The 27478-nt window shown below is 46.1% G+C and overlaps 1 protein-coding gene across 1 annotated transcript in view; it reads right to left on the bottom strand.

The window, feature by feature from the left end:
• The window catches only part of Stk24 (serine/threonine kinase 24), a 93696-nt gene that overhangs the window by 42514 nt on the left and 23704 nt on the right, over positions 1-27478 (bottom strand). Inside the window, exon 2 of the mRNA XM_036198956.1 lies at positions 7867-8097. Within this exon, the coding sequence (XP_036054849.1) occupies positions 7867-8097 (231 nt within the window). The remainder of the gene's footprint in view (positions 1-7866; positions 8098-27478) is intronic.

A 27478-nucleotide genomic window follows, 5' to 3' on the forward strand; every position in this document is an offset into this window, starting at 1 on the left:
GGGAAGCCAGCACGGAGCTGTCAGGCCGCCTCTCACTGGGTAGGGCCACTTGTCCCCCACCAACGTGCCCCTTCTTACCCCAACTTTGTCAAATGTGAAACGCTACCTGAAATACCCTTAGGAGAAGAACAAGCCGCCAGTGTAAAGAAAACCAAAAAGGGAAACAGTATTTGGTAAGACTAGTCAGGTTCAGGGCCACAAAACACAGAAATGAGGCTGTCCCTGTCCCAGCCAACAACCTTCCTGCCATGCATGGCCTCCTCATCTACAGAGAACAAACAGTACCACCTACCCCAGAAGGCCCTATCCAGTTTTAGTGGCCTCTAACTCTACCCTCCCACCACTCTGAGGAACACACACTAAAAGCAAGCTGAGCACAGAGGCAACAGACTCACTCAGGAGGGTCGGCAGAAGAAGAAACCGGTCCTAAGGCTGAGCGAACACACAGTGAAGAGGTCTCTGGGCTGGGTCGACAGACCTCTGGGACACGGGGTCAGAATGGCCAGCCATAGCAGAAAACTGACAGTCCCCCCTTTTCTTTCTAAGCATATCTTACCCTGTTTCTCCACAACAGTTCCCCAAAAGTGAGCCTGTAGATCTCCACCTAACCCTGTAACAAGCCAACCCCAAGTCCTATCAACACACAAGGATCCCCACTCTAGAGATGCAGAGAGGAAGGGCTCTACGGACCTTAACTAATGTGTGATGAATAAATATTAATATCACAGAAAACTCAAAGCTATATACAGAGTGGCATGGCTCACCCCATGGTCTACGGGATGCAAGAGTTCTTCCCTGGGCCATAGCTTCACACCACTTTACATGTAGTAGGCTAAATGATAAAGATAAGGAAAAAATTTAATTTCTAACCCAAGGAAGCAGCTATGTTCATTAAACTGCACCTCAAAAGCAGAAATACTAAGGTTTCCTCTCACTGGATGGATTAATCACATTAAAATCAAGGATATACCAACAAAGGACATATACCATAGTTAAAAGTACGGACAGAGAAGAAAAACAGCCTAAACTGTCACCTCAAGCACTGGATGACACAAGACCTAAGTGAGAACTTTCCAGATGATACAAACTAAGAATCCAACAGAAGCCCGGCGGTGGTGGTGCACGCCTGTAATCCCAGTACTCGGAGGCAGAGCCAGGTGGATCTCTGTCAGTTCAAGGCCAGCCTAGTCTACAAATCGAGATCCAGGACAAGCACCAAAACAAGAGAAACCCTGTCTCGGAAAAAACCAAAGAATGAAACAGAAATCAAAGTGGCCAAGAGCACAGACCCACTCAACCTGACTACTCATAACAGATAAGCATAACAAAATACTGCTTTTACCTAAGAGGTTTGGAAAAACTAGAAACTTTTCTTAACATTAATTTAAAAAAAAAAAAAAAGCTCAACATCACTAGCCAGGACAGGGTATCATCAGAGCCCAGAGAGAACCCAGCATGTGGAGCACATTTGGAATCTCAGTGCTTTGTGAGGTGGAGGCAGGAGGATGGTAAGTTTGAGAGCACCCTACATAGACAGACCATCTTGTCCATTTTGCAGTCACTAGACACACTATCTAAAACAAAATGAAACAGATGAGCAGAAATAAGAACCATAATTCATCATTATAAGCAACCATTTGCAAAATAGTATGGATAGCTTTCCCAAAACAAAAGTTAGCACTCAGGAGGCAAAGACAGGCTGGTCTCTGGAGGTCAAGGCCAGCCTGGTCTACATGGTGATTTCCAGGCCAGCCAGACTCACACAATACTGAGAGGCTCAAAAGAAAACAACAACAAAGATCCCAGTTCCTCAGAAAGGCTAACCACAGTGTTGTTTATGACCCAACAACTCCACCTTGGGTACAGTCAAGAGACATGGAAACATCATGTCCACAGAACAATTCACAACAAAGGTTTACAGCAACATTATTCATACTCAGAAAGTGGAAAAAAAACAAATATCCCTCAAAGTGACAAGTAAAAATGTGATATATATGTGCAATGGAGCTTCAGTCTGTAGCATGAATCTTAAAATGTCTTATTAATAAAATCAAACCTGAGGCCAGTTATTGGGGTGAATGCTGGAAGATCAGAGAAGCAGAACAAGCCACAGCTTCCTCGCCTTGCCAGTTTCTCAGCTGATCCTGTTTCCTCAGACTGGAAGCTTCTGTGTCCTCATCCAGAATGAATCTCAGCTGAACTGTGCTGCTCCAAAGCCTGAATGCTTAACCAGCCAAGTGCTGCTAGTTCCTGGTATTCACGATTTATATATCTTTCTACTTTCTGCCATCACTCCCTGGGATTAAAGACTCACTTCTTGGGATTAAAGGCGTGTCACCATGCCTGGCTGTTTCTAATGTGGCCTTGAACTCAGAGATCCAGAGGGATTTCTGCTTCTGGAATGCTAGGATTAAAGGCGTGAGTGCCACCATTTTCTGGCCTCTATGTCTGTCTAGTGGCTGTTCCATTCTCTGACCCCAGATAAATTTATTAGGGTGCACAATACTTTGGGGAACACAATATCACCACATCAATCAGGCTTGGTCCTATGGTGTTGGAGCTCCCGTGCCCCTCCCCCACCCTCTCCACCCCACCCCCCACCCCACACACACACTGCATGGCTTGTGCAGTATGGCTTGGTCCTATGGTGTCAGCAGTCCCCGCACCCCACCCCACCACACACACACATGGCTTGTGCAGGATGGCTTGGCCCCTGGCTGATGGTGCCAGTGGAACTTGTAGCAGGGGAACCTGGTGGAATGCAGCTAGTTACTGGGGCTGTATCCTTGAAAAAGATGGAAGGGCCATGTGCCCTCCTTTCCCAGCTTCCTGACAGCCCTGGGGTGTGTAACTCTGCTCACTACCTACCATGTATAGCTCACTACAGGCTCAAAGTGACAGAGCCAAGACCTATTCATGGACTAAACCTGACATGGGAAACAAAAGCAAATCTTCCCCCTTTTAAGTCAGTTCTTAGATACTGCATCACAGCAACTCAAATACAACTAACACATTCAGCAATTAAAATGAAATACACCTGCTACCACCACACACACTGACTTCTGGCACATGGGTGGTCCCATGCCACAGGGTATGCAAAACGATCCCAGACTCCACACACTAGCAGCTGGAAGCACCTGACAACCAGAACCATCTACAGACATTGGTCTCAGACCTCCAGTGAGGGAAGGCCACCAATGCGGTGGTCAGTGGGAACCAACACACCACACAGAGGAGTGCCTCAATGCTATACTCACGTAGCTCACAGAACAGCCTCGTACTAACAGGGCAAGACTGCGCCACATGGGCGACCTGGTGTAGAGACTCCAGTCCAGTAAATGTCAATCAGGCACCAATGTTAAAACAGACCAGACATGGAACTGAAGAAACAAGATGCACTCCTGAGCGAGCAGCCGTAATATTACTAAACACGCTGGAATTGGGACAATACCAGGATCAGCTTTCTGAAAAATAGCTGGAGAGGTCAGAAGGAAGGGAAATATCTGCCAGGTTCTAACATGATCCGTTTTTTTCACATAGCAAGATAAACTGTTCCAGATATAAAAATGTTCCTTAGATTATAATACACTACCTGCAAGGCAGAGTGCACTATGGGTGTTTCCCCTAGAAACTGTCTTAGTTTTTATTGCTATGATGAAACACCATGACCAAAAGCAACTCTGGGGAGAAAGGCTCACTTCATCTTACAGCCTGCAGTCCATCAGCCAGGGACTCAAACAGAGGCCTTGAAGGAATACTGCTTACCGGCTTGCTCCTCATGGCTTCCTCAGCCTGTTTTCTTAGAGTACCCAAGACCACCAGGCCACAGGTGGCACTGTCTGTAGTGAGCTGGCCCTCCCACACCAATTCAAGAAAATGCCCAGCTGCCACAGGACAATCTGGTAGGGGCATTTTCTCAATTGAAGTTCCCTCTTCCAAAATGGCTCTACCATGTGCCAAGCTGATGTAAGACTAGCAAGCACAAAGTTTACACACAGGGGCTGACTATATTCTGCTGTGCTCACTCAGAATGTCTAAGGTCAAGAAACTGGTCATTAACTATGCTAGAGGAAAGAGCTCAGACCAGAGAGGACAGATACTCCATCACAGACACTGTCCACTAGCACCTCTCTGTTTCTTTCCTGGAGCGTGCAATGACTGGTTTTCATTTCACCACAATGACTGGTTTTCATTTCACCAGAGGAAACTAGTTTCCTCTGGGGCAGGTGGGAAAGACAAGCCAGCAAGTCCAATGTAACTGAGTAGTGAACAGGGAGGCCTGGGAGTTGGCCCACCTCTCTCTCCTCACCTGCTAGAAGGACAGAGGACATGCAGACTGAGCTTCCTTACCAAAAGCAGCCCGCAATCTTTCAAACCAAGAAGTATGTCCTGCTGGAAGTAACTGGCAAGAAGAAACTTCCTTGGTACTACAAAAACATCAGTCTAGGCTTCAAGGCACCCAAGGAGGCCATCAAGGGCACCAACATACACAAGAAATGCCCTTTCACTGGTAACGTCTCCGTGTGAGGTCAGACCCTGTGTTGTGACCAAGATGAAGATGCAGAGGACCACTGTCATCTGCTGGGGCTATCTCCATTACATCCAAAAGTATAATCGATTTGAGAAGTACCACAAGAACATGTCTGCTCACCTACTGTGGTGATATTTTATTTGTATGTTAATAAAGTTGCCTGGAGATCAGAGCTAAGAGCAAGCAAGCCATTTAGCAGAAGTCCGGCTGTGGTGGCACACACCCTTAATCTGATCACATGGTAGGCAGAATCTCTGTGTGGTCAAGGACACAGGCAAGCGGCCACCCAAACCTTTAATCTCAGCAGGAACCATAAAGACCTGGAGATCTGTATAGACGGGCAGTGACGAGGAAGTCATGTGGTTGGGTTTACAGCCAATGAGAAGGCAGAACAGAAAGGCAATAAAAAGGACATGACACAGGAAGAAGGTCTCTCTCAGGGGAAGGACATGAGCGGTAAGAAGGCGGTCTTAGCTCTTGGCTACTGCTCCACCTCTGACAAAAGAAACTGAGGACAAATGGGTTTATGAGGCTTTTAACTCTGCATTTGGCTCTGTGTTTCTTATTTAATAAGACCGTTTAGAATTACATCTACAACCCATCCCATTTCAGGGATGTATAGACAGCGACACTGTCATGTGGGAGTGTACAAGCCCCTGGGCTTCAATGTGCTCAAGGCCACCCGGGCTGCTGGCACCAGGGAGCAGCTTCAGAAGTTCCGAGGAGATTCTGGACAACTCCCCAGAACAAATAAAGTCATTTCTCACTTACAAAAAGAAAAGAAAAAGAAAAAAAAAAAAAGACCATGGCTGAGAAAAGCCCTCTAAAGTGAGGTGTGGAATGCACTGGAAACCAATGAACCTTCACCAGAATAGGTCCTTCCCAGAATTCATCAGGAACCTTTTCAATATTAATTTCTGGTGAATCTTGTGGGTAAAATACCCTAAGAATTTTTAGGAACTAACTTTAAAAAAAAAGATTACAAACCTCACTGTAAACACAGGATCTGAAGCCACAATGAGACAATGACCCCGTGGGGCATGTGTCCTTAATAGTGACACTCAGATAAGAAAGTACACCAAGTGAAGATTTGAAAGCAAACCCTTTTTTTCTTTTATCAGAGCCTCACACCTGATCTGCTTTAGAACTGGGATGAGGCCAGAGACCAAATGAGTGTTTCTAAAAGAGCAGGATAGACCCATTCAGCACGTAACACTGAGCTTCAGACATGAATGTGGCTGAGGTAATGTCTAAACAAGGGGAAAATGCTTTCAAGTCACTATTTGCCAAAACCCCACTATGTGCCAGGTAGATGAAACACAACAGGCTCCAAGCCCTGCACAAGTGGGCAGCATGAGAGGCCACCTGTTGGGGAGCACCTGCCGGAGGAACAGAGAAAAGCCCTGGATGTGATCACCAGTGAACCCCAATACAGAGGTCTGGTAGGCTGGCAATCTCCCCAAATACAGCAGCAGGACACTGTACTGAGAGCCTGCACGGGTAGGGACGGACAGGCAGGGTCCTGCTGCACGCACACCAAGCACACTGACAACTCCACAGCACTCCCTGGTCTTGCCCCGCCCACCCCATTCCTTTAGACCTCGTGTACAGTATTCCTGTGGTAGAAAGACTGGTACAGTGGATGTGGCAGAAGGCAGCTTCTGGCTAATAGCCTAGCTAGTTTAGTTTCCCCAAAATTAACACTTCAACAACAGTGAATTCAGTTTAAATGGAGTATCATCATCTTTCAGCCTTTTCCAGGCCTTATGTAGCCACTTAAGTGGAGAGTATGGATGCAGTGTGCTGTCTTCCCCTTACACGACTGCTGCCTTACCTATGCATCCAAGCCAGCCATTTGGAAGTGTGCTGCCTTCCCCTTACACAACTGCTCTAGTTTTCGTTTCTACTGTGATAAAATACCCTGACAAAAGAAAGTGAGGACAAACCAGTTTATGAGGCTCACAATTCCAGGTTGCAGCTCTCTTGCAAGGCAGTAAGGGCAAGACTGGAAGTACCTGGTCACAGCGTCAAGAGCATGGTGTTTGTTTTCCCCATTTCACAAATGGGGAAGCAGAATGTTAAAAAAAAAAAAAAATCACTAACAGCCCCACACCAAAAATGAATGATGACAAGATCCAAGCCCAGTGCCACCTAACTCCAGAAGTCACCATTTTCAGTTCAAAACCTACATAAATGCAGCAACTACAGGCTGCCATCCTTTCTCACAATAACAAGAGAATTACTACCACCTAATTTTCATTTCCTAATGTTCATTTTAGTGAACTGATGAGTCTCAACATTTTCAACCTTAGACTGATAACCATCTTGTTTCCACAAAGACCAAACTCTACCTTCTGCTTTCACACCAGAGTAGATGTGTCCAGCAGGTGGTCAGAGGGACAGGCCTTCCTCGGCAAATGCTTGCGCTTCCACATAGAATTTCTGGATTCCAAAGAAATCCTGTTGAGATGTTTTTGCACCCGTTCTTAAGTGTTCTAAATCTCCTCCAGTTTTGAGGACGCTACTTTTATGAGCTCAGTGAGCCTGTCCAGGGGCCTGAAGACAGGAATCTCCGAGCCTTCTCAGTGATGGGATGACCCTACAATATCCACCACGACAGACGGCTTCCATGCAGGGTCAGAACACATTAATACAAGGTTCTCAACCCTCTTAATGCTGCAACCCTTTACTATAGTTCATGGTGTGGTGACTCCCGACCATAAAATTATTTTCATTGATACTTTATAACTGTAATTTTACTGATAGGAATCCTAATGTAAATATCTGTGTTTTCTGATGGTCTTAGGCGACCCATGAAAGGGTCGTTCAATTCCGAAAGGGGTTGAGACCCACAGGTTGAGAGCCACTGCATTAACACAACTTTACCATTGAAGAGGGACCACATGCAGTGTTCCACACTGGCGCTTCTGCCTGATTCAGTTATCTACTCACCGGCATCCTTACATGTCAAGTGTAGACACATAAGCTACTTCAGCTACACAGTTGAGGACGGCAAGACGTTTTGAGGCTTCACAGCCACCCTATGAGTGATTAGTGGTTACTGTTATAAATTAATGAACAGTTTCAACAACAAAGCCCCACTCAGTTTCTTCTTTGAGAGAGAATGTCAACACCAACTGCTTTTTACCAAAAATAAAATCCTATGAGTGACATTTTCGATGAGAACAACGCATCAAAGTCATGATCTTTTGATGCAAAGGTCAAAGGATCTCTCCTTGCTCTGAAAACCTGCTGTGCTGTCAGTTTTCCAGGTCTGCTCTCCCCACTCAGCCAAGCGCAGCCTAACGGGAAGCAGCGTTATTTTTAAGCCTTACCTTCAGATAGGATCCATAGTATTTGGTTACATATGGACTGTCACACTGACTCAGCACTGTGATTTCTTGTTGAATGTCCTCTATCTCATCTTCAGCTTCTTCCAGATCAATGATTTTTATGGCAACCACTTTCTGAGTCCGATTGTCAATGCCTTTGAACACCTCACCAAAAGAGCCCTTTCCAATCTTCTCCAGCTTGGTAAATAGCTCTTCTGGGTCCGCTTTCAGGTTCTGCAGAGAGAAGGAGGAGACATCAGACTTCCAGAGCCAGAGCTGGTTCTTCATTCTACCTAGAATGGTATGTGTTGACCAGGGCCTTGGAGGGACTGCTCTGCTTCCTGTGACAAGGACCATGCTGCTGTGACTAGTTTTTCAGGGTCAGGATCTGAAAGTTCTGGGTCTTATCTACATGTGTAGGTTAAACAAACAGAGTGTGGAACAAAAACAATGCAAATTTTACATGATGAAAACAAAACTTGAAGTGGATACAAACTTGAAGTGGATACCGAAATGCATCAGAATAGATATTTAGCTCATTTTAAAACTTGCTCTTGGACTGGCAATGTATCAGTGGTAGAAGGCCTGCCTAGTATGTGTGAGTACCTGGCTTCAGTAGGCAGGGAAGGGAAAGGGTCAGAAGTTAAATTTTCTCCAAGCAAAAAAAAAATCTACTTTTTTTCCCAACCTATCTCCAACACGTCCTAACTCCAGATAGATAATTGCTTTCCCAAAAAAAAAAAAAAAAAAAGTGAATCAGCTCTCACCTAACAGGGAGGGTAAGAGAAACCACACCCTAATTATAACAGACTGCTTCAAACCCCAATAAATACATTCCTACTAGCTGTCCTTTACAGCTGTCCTCTCCACCAGAACAACATCCAGATCCCACTGCCCACAAATGCTCTGACCATGAAAGAACTTTTAGAGCACTTAAGCATGAACCAGCCTGAAGGTGTGACAACACACAGCACCCATGCCCAGGACAGTCTGGACACTGGGCCCCAACACCCACACAGCCCTGTCCCAAGGTTCTCAGCAAGAACAGTCACATCTGGAAATAGTCTGAGGGGCTCGGTGTCACAACAGGCGCAGGAGATAGTCGCAGAGCAAAATGCCAGTGGCACCCAAAACCTGCAGCTCCCAAGGACGTTAGAAGCCCCAAAGCCAGTCTGGTAAACGCATTTTTCTCACAGAAAGAAAAGGACGGACGGCTGATCCTTAAACGTCTATTATTAATCCTTCAAAGACATTGTACTGGGGGGGGGGGGGGGGTGGACGACATGACAAGAAAGAGAGCAAAGGGCTGAGACGGAGGCATGGGAAGACAAGAAAAGAAGGCTGTCTGTGGGCAGTGACAAGGTGGGCCAAAGGCTTCACTGGGTGCCAGCCACTCACAAGCCTTCAGAGTTGAAGCTCCAAGCACCTGGCTTACTACAGTTTAACTTGGGAGCCTCGCTGAGCTACACTATATGATAAGAACCAGACACTAATAGTCACAGGTGCCCCGTCCTCACACAGTCACATACAGCTACAGTAAGTCTACATGCTAACATGGCACACACAATGAGAAATGCGCCAGAGTCACCACAGAAAGGAGCACAGGGAGAGAAGGGTGGTCACTCACTCTGCACAATGGAATAGAGTGCCCTGTCACACACTGCTTAAGAAACTTCTAGAATTGCAGACCGCAGTTTTGGCCATGACCTCCTTGGCTCACAGAAAAGCTAAATACATTCCCACTAAGTCCAAGTTGGAGAAAGCCCACTCACCTTCATGTGCACTTGAAACAACTCTGTGGCTCAGCTGGGAACTGACAGCAGCCTGCCTGGACAGCAGCTGTCTCCAGTCCTGGAACCAGCTTCACGGTCTTCAGAAACTCACACGGTTTCCCAAGACCCTTCATTTGCCAAATTGTCTGAGGAAGCTCTCAGAGCTGAGGGCAATCTCCTCAAGCAGGGGCCGTTAGAAACTGGGGGGGTAACCCTAAAATTTCCTGTTTTTAAACTTGCCAGGTTTACGAGATAAGCGCTCTTTAAAGTCATTTTTTGGGAATATCCCCAAAGAATGCTGGAAAATGCGGGTGGGGGAGGCACCCTGCATCCACCTCAGCCTGTCCATCTGCTCCCTCCCTGCCACATCACACAGCAGCAGAAGTAAGGACCTGGTGAGGGACACCCATGTCACTCCTCCAGCAGAATGGCCTGCAGGCAGAGCAGTTGCCATGCACTTCAGAAGCTCCAGGCTGCAGTCTAAGCCCTCACCTCCTTCTCTCCAGGATGAAGTGGGGGGGCCTTCCTTTTCTTCAAGGCTAACGCCAATCTCGGGACTCTGGACTCCATCCTCTCTGCAAAGCTTCACCAGCGACCCTTGGACAGCTCTCCTTCCACCTACCTCCCTCCTGACTCCTTGCCCGGGCAGCACGCTCAGGTTCCTCCCACTTTGGACAGACAAGCAGCACCCCGTTTGGGCTCAGCAGTCCTCCCACTTCACACGCTTCTCTGCGAAGGTTCCTGCCTGTCCTCTGCATCTGCCTGCCCTGTCCACAGCAGTCTGGCTACGCAACGCTGGTCACCAAGGATACAGTGCCCTCCTTGGAGCCCTATCAGCCACGCTCTCTGCCCCCTTGTAACCTGGCCTCCACAGCCTGCCCTCAGCTCTTCTTCCAGCCCCTGGTGCCAAAGCAATCTTCACACTGGCCCTCAATCAAAGAAACCATTCAGATAGCAACCCAGGCCTTCCATTCTTTCTCTATTCCTTCTCCCAGGCATGCCAGCCAAGTTCTGGGTCCAGGGCGTGGGTCAGTGTTCCCCCACCCAGCTGAACAGAATCACCTGGGAAAATCATTAAGCCCAGTGAGGGTTGGAGGAGTTGCATACAATCCACATTTTTTAAGCATCCAGAAGAGTCTGAGAACTGCTCTCCACTGCCGTGTATATGCCCACACCACCTGTCAGCTCCCACTCTGCTTCTAGGACCCCTGAACTCCAGGACACTTCACTTTCTAGGTATGATCTCTTCCCACAGACACTCGGTGTCACTCACCCTACTGAACATGAAGAACAAATGCTCCAAAAGGCAGTGAGTGGGTAAGTTTACCGAGCCCTGAGACCCTCACAGGGTACTCCACAGCTATGAGCCTTTGGTTCCTCCTGTAAGAAGGGGCTGGGCAGGCAGAAACAGTAGCAGAATGTTCTTCCCTCTGCCCCCTCTCTCTCACAACTAAAAAGTGAAGATTACGTGCCTCCCAATCAGGAACCTGACATAACTGAGGTTAATGTCTGCAGACTAAAGGCATGTGCTAGGGTCTGAATGTATCTGCTGTGGATATCGCTCTGTATTCTGTGAATGTGTTACTCTGATTGGTTAATAAATAAAGTGCTGATTGGCCAGCAGCCAGGCAGGAAGTATAGGCGGGACAAAGGGAGAGGAGAATGCTGGGAACAGGAAGGCTGAGTCAGGAGTCACCAGCCAAACACAAAGGAAGTGAGATGTAAAAGTACCGGTAAGCCACAAGCCACATGGCAACTTATAGATTAACAGAAATGGGTTAATTTAAGATGTAAAAACTAGATAACAAAAAGCCTGCCATGGCCATACAGTTCATAAGTAATATAAGTCTCTGTGTGTTTACTTGGGTCTGAGCAGCTGCAGAAGCCAGGTGGACACAAGAAAACTCCAGCTACATGTATCCCCCAAACCTCATGCTGAAATGTGGCTGACACTTTTAACAGTCCTAAGAGCTGGGCCACTCGGGAGATGATTTGGATGTAGGGGCTCTGTCTTCATGACTGTATTGGATTGCACTCCTGATGGGAGTAGGCTCATGATGAAAACATAGATTCGGCCAGATTTTTCTGTCTTTCCAGCATGCTCTTTTTGCCTTTTCATCATGTTACAAAAAGCAGAAAGGCCCTTACCAGGTGCCCTGCCCCCTTACCAGGTGCCCTTAAATATCCCAGACTGGAATTGACAGAAATGTCTGTATTTCACCAATCTGAGATAATCAGTGAAAATAACTAAAAATGGATGACACTAAAATACTCATTCCTCTAATCACAAAAAGCTTCACCAGCTAGTTAAGAAATCTGGGGACTTGGGAGTCAAGTGGAAACTGCAGGGAGAGGGTACCTGCCTTGCTTGCTTTTGTGGCTTTACCATCTCAACTTTCCCCATCCTTTTTATCATGACAAACCAGGCTATCTGTCTCCAACTTTCAGTGTTGTAGAATATTATTTTAAGATGTGTTGGGGCTGGAGAGATAGCTCAGTGGTTAAGAACATATATTATTCTTGCAGAGGATCCAAGTTCAATTCCCAGCACCCATGTCAGGCAGCTTACAACTGCTTGAAACTCCAGATCCAGGGGATGGCCCTAACTTAGATACATGCATTTATACGGACAAACACACATGTACACATAAATAAATAATAGTAAAATATTTTTTTAAAAAGATATGTTACATTTGTTTATGCTATGGAACATTTGTTTTAATGATGCAAAGATGTGTTGCATTCCTTTATGTTGCATTTGTTTAACTCTGTGAAGCTGTGTTACTGTGCCTGTCTAAAACCTGATGGTCTAATGAAGAGCTGAAGGACCAATGGCAAGGCAGGAGGAAGGAATGGCAGGGCTGGCAGGCAGAGAGAATGATTAGGAGGAGGAATCTTGGAAAATGATTGAGGAGTTAAGACTGCAGGGCAAGCCACCCAGCTACACAGCAAGCCACAGAAAAAGAAGTAAAAAAAGGGATACAGAAATAGAGAAAGATAAAAACCCAGAGGCAAAAGGTAAATGGGATAATTTAAGTTAAAAAAAAAAAAAAAAAAAGCTGTCTAGAAACAAACCAAGCTAAGGCTAGGCATTCATAAGTAAGAATAAGTTATCGTGTGTGATTTATTTGGAAGCTGGGCCCCCAAGAGTAAAGAACCGAAGAATAAAATAAATTAAAAACTCAGTCTAACTTCTGCATCTCTATACATATTTAAACCTTATCTTATTTCTTTTTAATCTGTAACAAAATTTAGAAAAGCTCAAGTTATTACATTTAATCATATAAAGGTCAGAACCCTTACTAACTAGCCAAAATAAACAGCAAATTGAGTGTTCTAGATCCAAAGCCCGGGTTTGAGCCTGGGCTCTGAGAATACACCAAACCTTTCCACCAACATGCCCAGCTTCTAGGACCCTGTGAAGCCTAGTGAAGGTACCAAGGAGAGCCTGTAGTCAACACCATCACAGAAGTTCTTCACTGGGTGTAGATAGTGAATGGCTACCTAAGAACCTGGGATCTCCCCAGAAGAGCCTATATGGACAACCAGCCAAGTACATAGAATGAGTGCCTCCCACACCATGGTGCACAGGGCCACAGTGCTAGATTGGTGCCTTCACTGCTAAGAAGACCCAACAGGCTCCAGCAAAGACTTGTACCGCTATGGACTTCTAAGGGAAAGGCTTGCACCACTATGGACTTCTACAGAAGGCCCCTCTAAATCCAGATGCTCAGAAATGAGCCTTGAATAAATGGCCAGGTCCCACATAAAATGTTTGCCACCCATAACTACATCTCCTTTACTCTGAACTCTGCTTTTTGCCCACACAGAGAAGCCTTTTACTTTTTCAGTTACTCTGAATGACCAACCATTCATTGTGAAAAGCTGTAAGCCTCCATCAAGACAAGATGGCAATAAACCTGCCTTAGTTGCTGTTCTATAGCTGTAAAGAGACATCACAACAAGACAACTTATAAAGGAGGGCATCCAATTGGGAGCTTGCTTACAGCTTCATTGGGTTAGTCCACAATCATCAAGACGGGCAGCATGGGGCAGCAGGCAAGTAGCATGGCACTGGAGCAGTAACTCAGAGCTCACATCTTATTCGAACATTGGAGGCAAAGAGGGAAACTGGCCTGGCATGGGCTTTTGAAACCTGAAAGCCCACCGGGTCCCAGTGACACACCTCCTCTAATAAGGCCACATCTCCTAATCCTTCATGAACAGTCCATCAACTGGAAACCAAACATTCAATTATTCAAACCACAACAAATCCTAAAAGAACGTTAGTAAATATTATAAAAACAAAGTTGCATAGACTGGCTTTTATACATGTCAGAGGTCGCCTCTTCTTCATAAGCCTGGAGACACAGAGATGGCAGACAGGCTAGCTCAGGCAATTCCTAACATGAAAGCTGGTATCAGACTCACTTCCACTTGCCAAGTATGTAATGGAAATAAATGGCCTGCTGGGGTTCAGATGTGGTTCAATGCCTACCTAGCACATGCGAGGCCCTGGCAGCTAGTACATGTCCTAGCACCCTCTCCTGGAGGACAGGGTGCAGCTGGCTGCCAATCTCGGCCACAATGGCAAACAGCCGGTACTCTGATGCTGGACTATGGTGCCCTGTAGGTTAGATAGAAACTACATTCTTAAAAGGGGACAATTTCAATTTGTGCATAAAAGTCCAGGAGCAGCTGAACATCTATCCAGGAAGGTGACTAGATTTCAAGTAAATGAAAAAGACCATCTAAAAGCATTTCTCTATTATATACTCATCCTGTGCTCTCCGGGAAAGCAAATAGTACGTATTTCTGTTCCATCTCTGCCTCTCTCTGTCTCTCTCACACGCGCACGCGCGCGCGCACACACACACAGGATCATGCAGCTCATAGAAAGCAGAACCTGACCTCTCAGTATAGTCTGGTGGGCGGGCAACACCTACCAGCTACCTAGAGCTTCTGAGGCCTCTGAGGAGAAAATGAAGTGTGTAGTCCTACCATACATACTCTAAGAGCTACAGGAAGAACGCCTTTTGGGCCCAGGCTTCTATAGCACTCACTACTCCAGACCCTTTGAGAGAATTCACTAGAACAGTTTGGTAATGACTTAAACACTCTGTATTTTATACCTGAATAGCCACGACCACTTTCTTTCAAACTTCTCTGGCAGTGAAAGATGCAGTCCTCAGGCTCTCGGAATTACCACTCTGCTGAAGCTAAGCTTCTCCCTAGTTTCCCCATAAAAACAAAGCCCCTGCCGAAGTCTGATGATTAATGACTTGCTTATGTCACATGACCATCCCTGTCACAACACAGTGCTCTATGGTCTGGGCCAGGGAGGTGAGTTGGTAACAGGCATGGCAACCTGCTCCTCTCAACTTGGCAAGTGTCCCTCTGCCAGAGGGCTCACTCCTGCAGACGAAATGGGTCATAGATCTCTGCCTGTCACCCTAACTAGATGCCAATTCATCCAGCCTGGCCCAGTCCTACCAACAGACCCCTGTGTGAGCTAGTTCCTCATTATAAATTTGGTCTTTCTGTGTGCCTGGCTCTCCTACCCCAGACAGCCAATACCACTCATGACTACCCACCACTCCCTAAAACCAGAAACCCTGTCACCATCTATAACTATGAGCACCATTCTTCGAAACGCTTCTCCAAACCGTCCTTCACCTCTACTACAGCCGCCTCCAGCTAACTACTTCAGTCTTCCCAAGAGCTCCCAGTTGTCTTCCTTCGCTGAGTAAAGCAGTAAAGGCTTGAAGGCTGAAGTTACAGCCTAAGAAACCCGGCTCCTTCCTACTCTTCCCATTCACCTCTTACCACCTAATTTACACTGTGCACAAGCACCAGCAGTCACACACTGTATGACCTCATTTGTAGAAAATCCCCCAAGTAACAAGAGCTGGAGATCACCATGTTTTCTGGGGTAAGAGGTGATGAGCTTGGTACCAGATGAACCTCTGCAGCAGTGAAAGAGTTCTTTAGCCTGGATGAGTGTTGTGCACTCCAATCTACACGATTTACCCTCACAGAACACATGCAGCCCAAAATGCATGTAAATGCTAGTGAAATTCAAACTGAAGTCTGTGCTCAAGCCTATACATTAGGACCACCATTAATGCCCTGGCTCCCACAGTGCACTACGGTCAGATATCCCTGGAGACAGATTCAGCAAGCTTCTAACTTCTCAGTCACCGGGAACAAGTGTGCTAAGGACGCAATGGCCCTGTGCCTGCCATCTCCAAAGACAGTGTGGATCCCAGAAAACTCTACAACAGCAAATGAGCTTCTCATCACAGCAGCACTCAGACCAACAGGCTCAATAGAGGGGGACACGAGCAACACAATGACCAACACACACACACACACACACACACACACACACACACACACACAGTACACATACAACAGAGACAGAGACAGAGACAGAGAGAGAAGAACAGACATCAGGATTTTCGCTGAGACACTCAGCAGGCCCAGAGATGAAGTCAGGGCTACTATTTGGGCAAGCATTTGAAAAATCACAAGGACTTCCAAATAAATTGTATAGTTCAATAAAAAATGAATATTGGAATTTTTATTAAAACCAAAATGCAAAACAACAAAGAACCATGAAAAAATATTCCATGTATATGTAGCGTAGGTACGTAATTTGTAACCATGGCAGTTCCACTGTCTCAAGAAGGCAACATGCTACACAACTTTGGACCCTACTCTTCATACCAGGTTGCCCTGCCCAGCCTTAATACATGGGAGAAGTGCTTAGTCTAATGGCAACTTGATATCCACGTTTTGTTGATATCCATGGAAGACCTACCCTTTCCTGAACAGAAATGGAGGAGGAGTGGATTGGGGGTGGGGACAGAGAGGGTGGGAGACTGACTGGAAGGAGAGGAGGGAGGTGAAACTTCAGCCAGAATATAAAATAAGTATTTTAAAAATTAAATAATAAATAAATAAAGGCAACATGCTGGGCTGATTCTATTAGACTCCATAGAGTCCCATGAGAAAAGGACTTCATGACAGGGCTGAGAAAATCCAAGGTCAAATCTTGCACAATCTTATGCACAGCCGGGCAGCAGGACAGAGAAGCCAGGTCTCCTGTGGACTGGGAACAGAATTCAGCAAAGTACTGTAAGCCACATTTCACAAAGTGCCTGATTCCAGGGGTGCCTACATGGCAAAGCACACCCTTGTCACACTAGAACACCACCAGGAATAAACCTGATGCCACCTCCCAGGCCTCACAGGTGAACTCACCTTCCCATGAATATTTTATAAAAGTAGTGACAATGAGTGTCAAGAAACCAAGCAATTTAGAAATCAGACCAAGCAGTTTTGGGATATGCAGACTTCAATCAATCAAAGAATTTCCTTTACTTGAGGGGGCTTGGCTTTTAGAGACCACTAAAGAGCTTACTTGCCTCAAAAGTCCAAACAGGCGGGGCGGTGGTGGCACACGCCTTTAATCCCAGCACTTGGGAGGCAGAGACAGGCGGATCTCTATGAGTTGGAGGCCAGCCTGGGCTACCAAGTGAGTTCCAGAAAAACACAAAGCTACACAGAGAAACCCTGTCTCGGGAAAAAAAAAAAAAAAGCCCAACAGGAATACCCATATCCCACTGACTACAAGGGCCTTCTAGCTCAGGCAGAGCAACAGGGATGGCAAGAAAGGCAATGATCGTGAGGCATTCAGTTAGCCAAGCCCTGCTTCTCTGAAACATTCCAAGACAAAGTCAGTTCAGAAAGCAGTATGGCCATTTCTCAAAACACAAACATAGGTGGGTCATGGTGGTGCAAGGCAGAGGTAGGCAGGTCTTTGTTGAGCTGAGCAGGCCTGCACCCCAGCTCTTCAGGAGGTCAAAGCAGATGGACTGAAGCCTGCCTGGGCTGCAGACTACTGAGACCTCTCTTAAATAAGGAAAAAGAGGTTGGAGGCGGAAGCTAAGCACTAAGGAGAGTGAAGGGCTCTAGGTGCAGTTCCCAGTACCAGACGCACAGAAACAACATAGACATAAGATTATCATACTATAGGAAAAGAGCCAATAGCATGTGTCTGAATTCATACAAAAGCCCAGAATAGGCAAAGTTACAGACCATAATATACAAAGTAGACTTGGTGTTACCTTGGCTAGGGTGTGAGACAGACTGCCCAGGCCTGTAAAGGAACATGGAGGGTGGAGACAAGTGCACCACTTGGAGAAGCTCTGGGAATATCAATGAACGGCAGACCTGACCTGAGCATCCAGACACATAAACACACCTCAGCAAAGCTATCCAAAAGAAAACTACGTGTGACCCATCTTTACACACGAAGAGGACAACACTCCAAGGGCAAACGCCTCCCCCTGGGCCTCTTGCCCCGTGCTTTTGGGAAAATACCTGGTACAGGATGACAGCAGGTCTGTCTAGACAATGAAGGACTTTTTGAAACATAACAAACTGCTTTGTTTTGGTTCAGAGCTTGATGATTTAAATGCATTTTACATCTGGTCTTTCACTAGGCAGCCACTGTCAGCAAAGGTGCTAAAGCCTCAACTGATGGAAACTGGGAGACCCAGTATTAGTATTTAAGCGCTAGGAACATGTCCCAAACACGACAAAACCACAGAAGAGTTTTATTAAAGAGGATAGAGGTGACAGGCCTGCGTGAAACACACGGGAGTGAGGAGATAAAGGGGGGGGGGGGACTGAGAGACTCATGCAAGATGGCACCAGCTTCTTAAAGGTTGGGCCGCGCATGCGTACAGGAACTCCTGTGGGTACTCCACGCATGCGTGTAGATTACATGGCTGTGCGCGCTTTACGCAACCACTTTTTTTTTTCTTTTTTAAAACATATGAGTTGGGAATGATAGAGATTACATGTCCACACGGTTGGGCTTGCCCAGCGGGCCGCCTAACTATTTCCGGTTCAGAATAGCCATCTCCGGGTCAGACATCTTGCGGGACCGGGACTCTGGCTTTACGTGGTTGCGTAAAGCGCGCGCAGCCATGTAATCTACACGCATGCGTGGAGTACCCACAGGAGTTCCTGTACGCATGCGCGGCCCAACCTTTAAAAAGCCGGTGCCATCTTGCATGAGTCTCTCTCAGTCTCCCCCCCCCATCTCTCTCTCCCCCCACCTGTGTTTCACACAGGCCTGTCACCTCTATCCTCTTTAATAAAACTCTTCCGTGGTCTTGTCATGTTCGGGATGTGTTCCTAGCGCTGCTTAAAAACTAACACGCTTAAATACTAACACCCAGTATTTACGATGAACTCTGAGATGGGCACAGTGGTATGCAACTGGAACCCCACCCCTACCACACTAAGGAGGATCTCAAGTTTAAGGCCAGCCTACACACAAGATCCCACCTCCAAAGGAATGGAAACACCCTGACGCACAGTGGGGAGGTTCAGTGGATTGCCTGCTAACGCGTTAACACCTTCAGTGAAGTTTTCACTTGAGTGGTCTGAAGAAGTTTGGGGTGATAAGGAGAAACAAAGCTCATGATGTGAAGTGTCAGATCAGGGTGAGGAGGCTTAAGGAAAATTATATATATAAAATACAGTTTAAAAATTTTTAAATTAATTCCTTCTAGAGATTTGTTACTTCTTATTAATAGCCAATTTAATATTTACCACTCTAGGGATAGGTCCTATGCCAAGAAGTAAATTGCCTAACCCTCACCACTTGAAAAACTTGCCACGGTCATGAAGTAAACACTGGCAGAGACATGATTTGAGGCCATACCTCAACAGCAGAAAGTGGTGTGTCTTCCTGAAACCCAGGGTTAACGAGAACCTGCCACTGACTACTTGGTGGTATGAAAACGGTGAGCAATGCATTCCCATGTACATATCACTCTTGGTGCCTTCATCTATCACAATGGAGAAACAAAATCTTGCATTTGAAAAAGAGACTGACCAAGTCCCCTCTGAGCGTGGCCTTACTCTCTGGAGACTCCAGAGATAGCGCCTTCACCCACTGTTCTCCAGCATCCCCATGGAGTCCAACCACAGGCCATTTATAACTTCGTATTTCTAACCAGCTTGAGGGTAGACGGCCATACTTGACTGCATTGAGCTCTGGACGTAGGAAATCGGCACTTACAATTCAGTATTTTCCTGGCATCACCTTCCACCAACTCCACTACACAACAGTATGCCAGCCGCTTTAAAGTATTTTAAGGATAGACTTAAATAAGCAACCTTTTGGGAGGTGTACAATCCTAAATAAATACTGCCAAGTAAGCACTGTTCCCAGCCTACTTCCCCTTTAGGTAAAGGACAAAAGGACCAAACCACCACCACCAACAACAACAACAACAAAAAAAAAAATCTGTACTAGTACTTTAGTTCCAGCCTCCAGTCCTCCAGTCCTACGTCCTACCAATGGGAACCGAAATATAAGCAACTTCATGGACTCTAAGTCCATTACATTCTGTAGCTATAACAAAATGCCTGAGGCTGGATCACAAAACAAAGATGTTTATTTAGTGCACAGTCGAAGGTCATGGGCATAGTGCTGGGCTCCCTTGATTGTGTCCCATGACATGCAGTACCACACAGAAGGAAAGCAGATACAGAGAGGGGAACCCATGGCAAGAAGAAACCCAGAACACAGGGAGGAGACAGGGGTTCTTTCTCCAGGGGTGGGCTCTTCGCTTTCTTTAATCACCTTAATCTCTTCCCAGGGCCCCACGTAAGAAAGGTCTCACTCTTTGTAACATAGTCACGTTGGACATAAGAAGCCATGGGGCAACACTCACAATTTCATCCAAACCACAGCACAGACTTTGGGTTCAAGCCCGTCAGTGAGCCATCATTTAAGCGGCTTTGCAAGACTGTCTTCACACACTAAACCACAGGGCAGAGCTTGACACATAAGTGGGTCCTGGGTCTTCACCTCCACACATCTCCCTGTTAAGCCTCTCTTCCTGAAGGTCAAGGGTTAAAAATAAAGGCAAGCAGGCAGCAGTCTGAAAGGGAGCCTACTCTCCACTTCTTTATTACACTTCCTGTCTACACACCCAACTACGGACACTTACCATGTATGGCCACAACAGCTCAACTTAATCTCTCAACCCAACTCCAAAATACAGCCCAGTGAGAACAGGTGTGTTTGTGGGCCAACGGACAGAAAGCAAAATCTCAGAACCTCTTGTCAGCATGCACAATAGAGAAAGGAGCCTGCCTTCAGCTCCTCTGGGCCTAAAAATGCCAGCAGAAATGCAGTGGGGAGGGCAGGCCATAACCCTGCTCTCCAGCTAAGAAAAAACAGCTACAAACATCACCATCCAACAAAATCCCTCTCCACCCAAGTATCAGAGAGCTATCCACCCCCCCCCACACACACACACACCCAAAAAAAAAAAAAAAGACTACTAAGTACTTGAAGGACAAACCCAGTAAATAATGCAGCAAATGTGTTCCCCGTGGCTGGGCTGCCCATGAGACATGCATATATTGAGCTGCAGCTCTCAGCTATTTAGGTACAAAAGTCATTCAATTCTGATCAGAGGTCAGATCCTACAAACCTCAACTCTTTAGAAGGACAAAGCTTTAAAAATGGCCTCCAGACACCAAACTCGTGCCTCAAATCCGAGTGAGTCCTCATTAATGCTCTGCACTGCACAGGGACCCCAGTCACTTCTCAAGTATTCTGATCTGTAAGGAACACCAAAGAAACTGACAGATTAGAAGCAGCAAACCAGGGTGCCAATCCTAAGAAATGGTCCTAACAGGCCAAAGAGAAAAAAAAAAGCTGAAAAGAGAGAGACCTGCCATTGGAGGTGCCCAGTAGCCCCAAGAATATCACTGAATCAGAGCTGGGCAAAAGCAAGGTCAGGAGAGTCACTCCTGCAGGGGAAGCCGAAAAGCACTGTGCTAAGATGCTTAACACAGGTACCTATATGTACAGGGAACAAAGGCCTGGGGCCAGATCTCACGCCCACTGGCACTTATCCCAATCTGCACCAGCACCCACCTAGCTAAGTCCACATGTTCTTTGTCTTGAACAATCTCAGACAGCCCACATCTCAAGGTCCTATCAGGCCTGCAAGGAAGATACACAATGGCCAATTTCAGGGAGACTCTGCATCTGACATCTGACAGGTGAGGTGTCTCTAACTTCCTAGAAGGATGAACTGGTCAACAAACTGATTTTACAGACATTATACAATGTTATCTTCTGTAGACTCACAGACTCTTTACAGACTCTTCAGAAAGTTAACCACTGAGTCAACTCAATTATTCCTGGAAAACAATGGCCAGGTATTTTGAAAATGGATTTAATTTCCCATGAAGTCAAAGCTCACAACAATCTTGTGAAAATGGAGATGGAGAATGGTAACCATCAACCAACACGGTTGATGCACAAAACACATGGAGAAATCAGAGACTGGCAGGAGGGAGCCCTGTGAGAACAAGCTGAACCGTCTACACAGGACATCAACATTCCAGAAAACCAGACACTGAATAGATCTACCCTCACACTCAAAAAGTCAAAAAGGTCACCCCAAGTAAGACCTTACAGGGTGTGGTACCTGTCATCTAAGTCTACGACGTAGTTTTCAGCAAAGTACAAGAAGGTTGCCTTAACTTCCGCTTTTGGGTGTAAGCTACACTTTACAGGGGTTGTCAAAAATCAATCCCATGCTACTTTTCTTGATACATACTTTTTTGTGTAATTGAGGTTGGGTTGTGATCTTTCCTCTCTGGCTTGTGTTCGAATGCCCAGCTACGGCATGCCTCATGCACTGCCCACTACCCCACTAGTTATGCACAATCCTTCAAGTCACATTTTGGTGTGGACTGATTTGTCACATGCCTGAAAACATTATGACCTTTTCCTCTTTATTTAAATAAACTCCAAGGTAATGAGGCACTAAAGCACTGTTTGCCAGGTAGATACCTTACAATCTTGGTTCTGCCTTCTGGACCAATAAAGTAACAGCAAACTTCATCACTAGTGAGAAAACCTCACAACTTCCCTGAAAGTCTCCTTTTCAGTTTCTTCAGTCCTACAAATGGTATCAAGGAAGTAGCCCGTGATGTGGAATGGGACAGGCTGGGCCAGTCAGACCAGAACACAGGTGGGACATGGGGCCAAGAGCCCAGGAGCACAGTCCTCCTGCCACCAATGAGAGACCAGGGAACACAGCTGAAGGGACGACACGCTGGCTGCTGCTGCTGCTGTGGAATAATCCTTCTGTGCACTGTGAATGTGTATTACTCTGATTGGTTAATAAACAAGCTGATGGGCCAATAGCAAGACAGGATAAAGCAAGGCAGGACAATCAAACTGAGGATGCTGGGGTGAAGAAGGGAGGAGTCAGAGTAGCTGGCAGACACCAGAAAGAGCAAGATGGGCAAACCACACTGAGAAAAGGTACCAAGCCACATGGCCAAGCATAGGTAAGAAATGTGGGTTAATTTAAGAGGTACCTAGTAACAAGCCTGAGCTACTGACCAAGCACCTGCATGTAACTAATATAAGCCTCAGTGTGTTCACTTGAGAGCAGCTGCAGGAAAGGAAAACTCCACCTACAGCCTATCTTTAAAAGTCCTGACATCAAAAATAACAATTTACTCTTGGGATCTGGCAGTGTCATCACCCACACCAACTGTTCCACACTGATGGTTCCTCTTCACTGCCAGCCAGACTCGATTTGGAAGCACACAGCAGATACACCTGTCTGTATTTCCGGAGGTTTATTTGAACAGACAAGACTCAAGAATGTGAGTAGCTTCATCCTACAGATTATAGTCCCAGACTGAGTGTCAGCATTATATTCATCTCTCTCTGCTTCCTGACTGCAGACACATATGACCCCCCCACTCCCGCCATCATGTTTTCCCTACTATGACAGGCTGGGACCTCCAAATGAACAAAGTCAACTCTTCTCCTTTCCATCACTTTTGTCTCAACAAGAAAGCAATTACTATGTGAAGTAGACCGTGCATTATACAAAAGCCATATGGGAAGAACAGCCCTAACATGGACCTGGTGGTGCTAAAGGAGCCTGAGTCTAAAACAAGAAGAGCCTTCCGGCGGAAAGGACCAACTGGAGGCACGTCCATGAAGCTCTCCTCTGAGATAAGACCTGCCCCATCCAGTAAGACGTGAACCAAACTGAGGGAGGAAGCAAAAAATGAACCAGACCGAAAGTCTCCAGACCCCTACAGGGAGCAGCTTAAGCACGTCCTTTTCTAGGGATGTAGGACCAAAGTCATCAACAGGATTGCTGGGGGCAGGAACAGTAGTGCCCCAACCCACCGCAGGCAGGGGCCCCAGAGGCAGTTCCGTGACAGCTTCACCCAGCAGGCTTGGGAGATGAGGGCATCTCAAGCTCCCTGCTGAGAGGTTCCCAGGAGAGTAAAAAAGAAAAGTGATCACAAGAGGCACACAATGTGAGAGCTCTTGGGCACGCGCGCGCGCGCGCGCGCGCGCGCACACACACACACACACACACACACACACACACTCTTTCACCACACTTGTAAATGAATGGAAGTAACAGCAAAAACCCCCCAAAAGTAAGAATTAGACAAGTAGAAGAAAAATGGGTACTGGTAGCTGACAGCTGTAATCTCAGCTTTCAAAAACCAAGGCAGGAGGATCCTTGAGTCACGGTCAGCCTTGACTCTGAGACAAGATCTCAGAAAACAGGACTGGGGGGAAGTGGGGTTAAGGGGAGAAGGAATCAGACACAGGGAGAGATAACAGAGTCACTCAAGTTTTCCATCTTTTCTTAAAGCTTTAAACTGCGTGGTGTACTAGTTACTCGAGTGCAGAAATGATCTAAGAACACAAAGGGGAAAGTCTGCTCTGGCTCCCAGGTTTTACCCATGCTTCCTCAGACCCAGGAACTTCATCAAAATAACATGTGGTGGGAACATGTGGAGGTGAGAGGTCCTCCTGGACAGAAAGTAGGCAGGGTGGGACCAGACGCAAACATCAAAGGCTCGCCCCTGCAACCTCCTCCTCCCTGGTAGTTTCCACAACTTCCCCAAACACAGCCACCAGCCAGAGACAGGCACCAACACACAAGCCTGAGGGGACATAACATGGTCAAACCACATACACTTCAAGTAGCCAACCAGACAGCATTAATTACAGGAATTGATTCTGTCTCATATTATGCACATTTACAGAATAAAAGTCTAGAAAGTTGTACACTAAAATGTTAACAATGGTTACCAACTTTCCTTGTCCCAATGGTTAACACTAAACTTATTGGTTTTTATTAATTTATTCTGTGGGAAAAGCAGGGCTCCAACACTTCTATTCTGGAGGAGAGAGTATGAGAGATTAAAAAAAAAAAAAAAAAAAAGGCCAGACTAGGGCTGGAGAGATGATAGCTCTTAAAAGCACACGCTGCTCTTCCAAAGGACATAAGTTCAGTTTGAGTTTGATTCCCAGCTCCCACACCAGGTGGCTCACACCTGCCTCTGACTCCAGTTCCAGAGAGTCCAACACCTCTGGCCTCCACAAACACTGCACTCACATGTGTGCCTGCATACACCCATACAGAGAAAATGGACCATTTTTTAAAGAGGCCAGACTTGAGTTCAGAAACTATTATTTATTCTTAGATCAAATCAAGTTAGTGCTTGAGGTTCGCTAACAGACACAAATTCACTGCTCTAAACCAAGCTGGATTGTAGAATATTATTTTAAGGTGTGTTACTTTTGTTTATGTTGCATTTGTTTAACTCTGTGTTACTGTGCCTGTCTAAAACACCTGATGGTCTCATAAAGAACTGAATGGCCAATAGCAAGGCAGGAAATAGGACAGGTGGGCTGTCAGGGAGAGAATATATTGAAGGAGAGTCTGGGAGGAAAAGATCAAGGAACAAGAGAGGAAGGAGAAGAAGATCATGGGCCAGTCACCTATCCACCCAGGAGTAAGAGTAAGATTTATAGAAGTAAGAGGAACAGGAAAAGCCTAGAGGCAAAAAGGTAGATTATTTAAGTTAAGGAAAGCTGGCAAGAAACAAGCCAAGCTAAGGCCAGGCATTTATAATTAAGAATAAGCCTCCATGTATGATTTACCTGGTAGCTGAGTGGCAGGCCCCCGCAAAGAGTAAAAAGTAAAAAATAAATAAAAAAAAAAAATCACCACTGGATGATGAATCTAAAAGCAGCACATGTCCTTCTATATTACATTAAATGTTTTGAATTGTATGATAGCCAACACTGTGTCTGTATTTTTTTAAACAATTCTTTCCATGAGGAAAAATCAACAAATAAGAAGTTGCTCAAAGATTAAATAAGACACTTGGAATTTTCAAGGAAAAGGTTTTACTAAATCCACTAAATATTTTTTTAGGTTTTGTTGTTGATTTTCTGAAGCTATTAAGTTGAAAGGTGATTGGGAGAAGTTTGTTGTTTTAAGACAAGGCCTTGCCATGTAGACCAGGCTAGCTTTGAACTCCATCCTTGAGATCCACCTGCCTCTACCTCCTGAGTACTACCATATCCAGCAATTTAATTTGACGAGTGTAAGTGTTCTGCCTGCAGGCACATATGTGCACCACATGTGTACAGTGCCCATGGAGGCCAGAACAGAGCATCGGATCCAGAAACTGTGGGTACAGATGGTATGAACTGCCAAATGGGTGCTGGGAACCAAACCTAGGTCTTCTGCAAGAGCAACAACTGCTCTTAACCACTGAACCATCTCTCTGGCCCTCTGTCATAACTCACTGTCCCTCTTAAAGCCCTTTGTCTTTTCACAAATGGGCTAAGACTACAGATGTGGTTATGTGGTGTGGCATGAACCACAGGTCCCCTGCATCCACATGACAGACAGAGGGGTTGCATCACCTTCATATAGCATGGGAGTCAATGCAGAGCTCAAAGGAAGAAAGCTTATGTATTTTCAAAGGTCTGCTTCTCTAGTGCCACCAAGAGCGGCAAAAACAAACCAAACATTCCCAGAATCCCAGTCGTTTTAAAGGACGCCTCATACATAATTTTGGTTTTTCTACTTTTCTTAAATGATGAAATAGACACAGCTTCAACTATGGTTGGCACTAACAAAAGGTGGTCAGCCTAGTTTTGCTAAGAACTATGGTGAGTCGGGGCTTTCATAAGTCTTCAGACCAGCCCACGCCCCAGCACCTATCACCCTCACAGACCAGACCACCTGCCACACCTACATGGTCTGTGGTTCAACAACCCAAAGATAAACAGGCCAGCACATCTGTCTAGTGTCTCCCACAATGGGCCTTATCCCACAAGTGCAGGCAAGGCAGCTCCATCACACACACAAGTCCCCAGTCCTCTCCCCCACCGATGTGCTGGAAAGCAAAGAGCAACCTCTAAAGAGCCAAGGTGCATGCTCTCAACTACAAGCAGACAAAAAAAAACACCGACTTTTCCTGTCATCCCTTCTGAGGCCTTCACATCCTGATCTCTAAGAACTTCAACATCTCAATTCTCCCCCTTTCCCTAATGGTTTTTAAATGCAACTTTTATGCTGGAGGTGGGGGGCAGAGTGATTAGGGGGTTGTGTAAGGCTGTTTGCTGTTTTTCTCGTCCATGATTCATGTTCTGGCATACCATGAGCGGAGAGGCTCAGCCTGGGAGAGAAAAACCAGGACTGTGAAACCTGTTTTTGCTACAAGACTCTCAGCTTATCCATCAAGCAACTAGTAGCCTGGCCTTGCTATCTACTCTTTCTGATCAGAGTAACCAAGTAAACAGTGCAGCACATGCCTTCCCTACACCCCAGAACCATAGCCTCCCTCATATACACACTCCCTGTGACAGTAAATGCAACCCAAGCTGCAGTTCTCAGTCACACGTCACCATGGCAGAGGCAATTCTAATGCAAGTGGCTCCC

The sequence above is a fragment of the Onychomys torridus genome, chromosome 9, assembly GCF_903995425.1.
Source record: "Onychomys torridus chromosome 9, mOncTor1.1, whole genome shotgun sequence".
NCBI classification, from domain to species: domain Eukaryota; kingdom Metazoa; phylum Chordata; class Mammalia; order Rodentia; family Cricetidae; genus Onychomys; species Onychomys torridus.